General features: G+C 41.7%; 1 protein-coding gene across 1 annotated transcript; it reads left to right on the top strand.

The window, feature by feature from the left end:
• The first annotated feature begins 5829 nt into the window (after window positions 1–5829).
• Window positions 5830–6152, top strand: LOC108107722. The gene is given in 2 exon segments (XM_017215341.1): window positions 5830–5988; window positions 5991–6152. Coding segments are annotated over 2 exon segments (321 nt in total).

The following is a 6152-nucleotide window of genomic DNA, read 5'->3' on the forward strand; positions in this document are numbered from 1 at the left end:
TGGGTCCTGCCCCTGCCCCATCCGACATCCAACCACCCTGCTGCCCCACAGCCCCAACCAATTTGCATTTTACTATCGCTGCAGGTTTTTATAGTTGTTGCTTTTGCATTTGCTCTTACTTTTTGATGCCTCACTCGGGTCCGGGTCCGGGACCGGGTCCGGGGCTCGGACTCGGAATCCTTGTTCTGGTCCTGGTTTTATTTGCGGCCCGCAATTTTCCTTCCTCCCGATCCGGCTTTATCCGCCGAGCTCATCCCCCCGCTTTTTTGCGGAATTCTCCGGTCATAAAGTTTACTTAACATGCCGCTGACGCTTTAGTATTTTTTCGTCTGTTAGATTTCGGATTGCACAAGTCAAGCTCCTTTTGCCAGATGGACGACAAATACAGGCGCAAACAAGGACTCGGGACTCAGTCACACAGACACCAGCAGCAGAAGGAGAATCTCCGACATTGGCCAGCATTTCTAATGTGGCCTGTTATGGTTCGCCATCAATTATATCAATTTCTGGGCGAGAACTTCAAGTAAACAAAACCACTTCAATGGCGGCTACTCAACTTGATTAGTTTGATCAAGAGGTAAGCTCACTTTCGGTCAGATTTATTGCCCAAGAACACTTTGAAATATTTGTGAAATGCATTTATTGTCCGGTCTGAAATGCACTTTGTAAATGTCTCTGAGTAAGTTTAAAACCATTAAGGATTTAATTTGCTTAAAGCTGCTTTAAGGCAGCTTGGATTTTCATTCATTTTCAGTAAGGAAAACCTGGTTAGTAAATCACATAACCAATAAGCTAAGGAAATTGCTTAATTTTACAACCTTACAACTCATTTAATATTCCCAAGATTGTTTCTGAATATATTTAAAGTCAATCTGAAAGCCGAACACATCGTAAAAACCACTTGTGAAGTTATTTCTGATATCTGTATGGGAATCTCTATCACTCTTTTCCCCTACAAAAATCAAAAACCCAGTCAAAACGAGCAAGCAAACAGCACTCCTAATCCATATTCCATCAAATTCCCTTTTAATACAGCAAACTCGAGTAAAATATAAACAATTTACAGCCACTTGCTAAGGTGAAATTTATTCAGAGTCCCATTCAATCGCGATGCCACTAAGCTCACACGGCGCTTTTCCTCCAAGTTGGGTTGGAGTTGGAGTTGGAGTTTTCTCCCTCCTGTTTTCCAAGCGATTTACGAGTCTGGCCTGGGTTCTATGTGTTATCCCGGGGCATCCCCTGCATTTTACAACATTTGTATTTATTTGGCGTCATGAGTTTAAGATGTTGTTGATATATGTTTACCGTTGGGTGACACACACACACACACAGACACACACTTACACAGCAAGTGGCAACTGCTGCAGCTCCACATAAGTAAATTAGGATTTATGCTTTGTTCTATTTGAGCGCTGCAAAGCCATAAACGATTTTTTATGCACAGCCACTTGGTTTTGGCCCGGAACGGAGGAGCAGTTCGCACCTTGCCGAATACGATTTACGACTTTGAGCATGTGAGAACGTAAAATTGTTATAAATTTGCATGTGCAGAATGCGAAAGAAGCAACTCCGTCTTACCACTCTAAGAAAAGTATAAAGGTTTCAAAACGCACTTAAATTTAGTGATTCGCCATAAAACTAACGTGAATCAAATTCAAAAGCAGGAAAAAGCAGAAAAGATTCTTAAAATTTCACAAAACATTTGCCTAGGTTTGGTGATAAAACTTTTATGTTTTAATAAAACTTGTTTAAGGAAATGGTAAGGCAATTTATTTAAGATAAATACTTCCCTCATACATTATATAACATTATTATAAGGCTGTTAGGGAAAATCATTAAGAATCATGTGAAATCTTAGCTAGTAGTTAGTTAGCAAAGATTGCCTGACATTAAGGTACTATTTTTATAACCATAAAGACAAATAATATTCGTTAACTTAACAAAATGCTCTCCCATTTCTTTGAGTGCCTTAACGAGAACAGCTTCTTTGGCGATGAGCGGGCAATAAACCCAACTTACGGCCAAGATCAATCGCGGCGGCTTGAGCCAGTTAATGGCACATGAAACTGAACAACAGAGGCACTCTCCATAAGAAAGGAGGCACAAGGACAAAGAAGTAGCAGAAGGACGCAGGACGATATGTTCCCAGCGCCAAGTGAGCGTAATTAATGCGCTCAAATTTATCAAGCTGCATTAGGGCAATGAATGAAACCTGTAACTCATTTTGTCACCGAAAGTAAACAACATACTACAATGCGATGTAAACTGTTGCTAAGCCATCGCGTGTGTGCATATGTCTAAAAAAGTTTTCCAACCCAGTCCACAAAATTTTCCTGCTTTTCGCCCCGTGACCCACATGACTGACACTTCGCGATGACGCAAATCTTAAAGGCAAAAAAGAACCAAAGAAAACCTCGAACTTAACTTAGCAGTAGTAGTAAGATGTTGTCGGCAGATAGTCCCCACTGGATTAATGCTGCCATAATTCCACGGGCGGCCTAAGGCGGCTAACAGAACCGAGCCTCTCGTGGAGTGGAGTTCATTTAATATATCCGATAAAAGTATTTGCAATAAATCCTGTAAAAGCTAATGATTAATTGCTCTGTAGCTTTTAACGTCAACGCGCATACTAGAGGCACGGATTGTGTGTCAGACAGCGGCAGCGGCAGTGGCAGTGGCAGTGGCAGCGGCAAGAAGAACAACAATGGCAAAGCCAAAGTGGCAGCGACATTGGCCAACGTGGCGTATGAGTAATTCGACTTTGACGCCGCAGCGCCGCGCGTGGTTTTGCCTACAGTCACAAACACACACACACACACACACACCCTTTTACTCTTCCCAGGACTCTTTCACACACACACATACACACGAACAGATTGGGACATTTGTCTCCGCTGTTAGTGTATGTTTCATGTTTTGCGTTATTGTCGCTTCAAGTAAAAACACAAAAATATTTATTTCAAATGAATCCTGTGTACAACTGGGGACTGCGGAAACTGGTAAACAGAATGCTTTCTCTGCCCGGCCCCAAACGACCACGCCCCCGAAACGCCCACGGGAGATACCCTGTAATGGGTAAATATATCGAATAAGCTGTAAGTTCAATAAGCTAAGGAGATCAATCACAGTTATTTTAGATTTGAAGTGTTGAAATATCTTTTGCCTTGGCATCTAAAAGTATGCTATAACTTCTACTAAATTTTCCATTAAGATCTCAGATATTTGACCATATGTTGGCTGCATCTCTAATATATTTATAATAACTCTAAATATTTATTCTATTAAGTGTTTCTTTCAACAGAAAAAGTATCACATTTCTAGGATTTTCTTCAAAAGGACTTCCCAATTTTGGGTACTTCAAATTCGTATCCCCTAGAACACCAAGGAATCTCCTTGTTTTTTTTTTTTTGGGAATTCTTTTTTGTTTTTGTTGGGTGGCGAAAGTAACTTTCAGGGGGTTGGTTGGGCTGCCACTGCCGTTTGCTTGGCGCCTTTCCTGTGGCAGGGGACCGGGTGAAAGACAGCATTTGCCATAAATTGTGAAAGTGTCAACGAAAGGCAAAAATACAAACACACAGCGGCACACATACAAATGCAGATGGAGGCACACGCACGCACGCACTGAGGGAAAAAACAATGCTAACGACATACAAACAAACAAATCTATACTCATTTCGGCTACTGTACTTGGCTGGGGTGTGGGGAAGCAACACGCACGCATATTTATTTTGAACACATCTTTTTTTTGGCCAGCTAGAAATGCGTTATATAAATACGACTCTACAGATACACAGATATACAGATATATATGGGTGTATAGATTGCCTTTTACATACTCACGCATATTGTTCTAATCAGTGGCGATGTCCTGGCCTCCTTGGAATGTCAATTTTTTGTTGCCTAATTTATTTGGCCAACCCAACCCGAGACCAAAGTCAAACCCAAACCGAAACGAAACCAATCCAAACCACCCCAAGGCAGAGGGAAAAAGGGGGAGTTACTACTACTTTTGACACCCACCGCACAGAAATGCTTCAGATGATTATTGTCATGGTGGAAACTCTCAGCATCGGCAACGGCATCGGCATAGATTTTTCTCCCCAAAAAATATATAGAGAGAAGGAGAACTTTGCATAAGCTCCTGCCGCTGACATCTTATGGAAGATGGATAGTTCTGTGGCGTGGTCAGGTACAATCGATAGCCGGCATATTTATGGTGGCCACGTGACCTTTCGCTGACCGCTGGCCATTGTAAAGGGGAATATGCCGACACCCCCTTTTCTGGTAAGAAAAGAGTTTTCGTTTCCTTGAGCCTGACAGACAGATTTAAAGCCTTCGAAAGGCTGCCCAAAATAATTAATCTCCTTAATTGAATACATGCGATTATGAATCAGCAGCAAGGACAAGCACTTACCACAATTACTGCATTAATTTCTGCCACTTGTCGAGTCGCCTCAAGGCTTTTGGCTTGGGTCTGGGTTTTCTTTCTCCGTTTCCTTTTGCCTCGTCCTTTTTTTGGGGGTTGTATGCTGGATATATATATATATATATATAATAATCATAAGGAGCTCCAGAGCATCTGGCCGGGGGCGTTGGTCCAGTGTTCCACTAAATTGGACACATCTGCACAGTTTTTCCCCTCAACCGTTCTTAACAAAATGCCTCCTCCTCTCCTTGTTGGCAGCGTGTCAATCTTGCGAGTCAAATGGCGGCACGCATGGCAAAGTTTTTCCAGCCATGAGAGAGCCAGGCTCAAATCCCCGCACGTTTCCGCATTTCCACATTTCTACAATTCTACAATTCCACATTTCCCATTTCCACATTGCCGGGAGTCTGGCGCATTTGCATTTGCCTCCGTACACAATTTGTATGCTTAAGTAAGCCGACTGCGTGCATGTTTCTAATGGGCGGCACAAAAGGTTAGCTTACCTGATGCTGAACACGGAAAAAAACACGCTGGAAAAGCGGCTTTCCCGCCAGCTTTTGCTTACCCCCACTCATCCCGTTTTGCAGCTGAACTGAAAACTCATTTCGCCTCGGGCGTGACTTTTATAGCACTTTGTTTCCGAGTAGCTACAGCTAAACAGAAACCCAGAACCCAAACTTGTTCCGAAAAAAATAACCTTTAGAAAGGTAAAAACTTTCGATATCCAAAGGTACGAATACCCTTGTTTCTGTATTGTTTTTATGACAGCTAAAACTGTGGGGAGTCTGTAGAGGGGGAAAACAAGGTTTAAATATGTTAAAAATTGGTTTTAAAAGGTAAAAATAAATGATTTCTATTAACGAAATTATTTTCAGTTAATAATATTCCAAATAAGTTATTTATTAAATACTTTTAAAGATTTTAATCCTTACAATTAGGCTTAGGTTTACCAACCAAACTTTATGACACACCGAAAACCTCTTATACACGTTATCACGTCATCTTAGTAAATATGTAAATTGCTTGCTCGAATGTATTTATCAAGATTTAATTACGATAAACTTTATTGACTGAGTAAATTAAAGCAAAAGTTTTAGTGAATAGAAAGTTGCTATTGGAAACTCCTTGGCAACTTTTTGTCTCAATGTCATTCCGAGGATGCCCTTTCATTTCCGCATTTCGAAGCATAAAGAGTGTGTGACAAATGAAGGACACGAAGTGAAAGCCAGACATCGAGGCATATGAAAAAGTTTTCCATGGAAAACTGAGCAGACGAAAAAATCGCAGACCTTTAAAATGATGAACTCGAGCAATTAACCTCTGTCAGGGTATACAAATGGGAAAAATGGATTTTTGTGAGAGCCGCAAAACGCATTCGAAACTTTTGCCTTGGCAATTGCGGAATGCCAAAATGCGAAACACATTTTGGGTTCAAGTTGCTGATGGTGATTGTTGCCGCTCCGACTGCTGTTTCTGCTCCCGCTGCTGATGTTGTTTTTGAACTTATCAACACGCCGATCACTTGCGACAGTTTCCGTTTTGCCTCAGATACATACACATGTATACTCACCCATTGAGACAGGACCTAATTGCCCCGCACCCAGTTACAGTTACAGTTTCAGTTCCATTCCCACAACCACCGAACCATCGAACCCTCCAACCCAAACCCAAGCCCAAGCCCCCGCTCAAGGTGAGCAATGTAAAAACTTCCTGTGCACTCATTTAG

Source organism: Drosophila eugracilis, unplaced genomic scaffold (genome assembly GCF_018153835.1).
Source record: "Drosophila eugracilis isolate 14026-0451.02 unplaced genomic scaffold, ASM1815383v1 contig_2088, whole genome shotgun sequence".
In the NCBI taxonomy this organism is placed as follows: Eukaryota; Metazoa; Arthropoda; class Insecta; order Diptera; family Drosophilidae; genus Drosophila; species Drosophila eugracilis.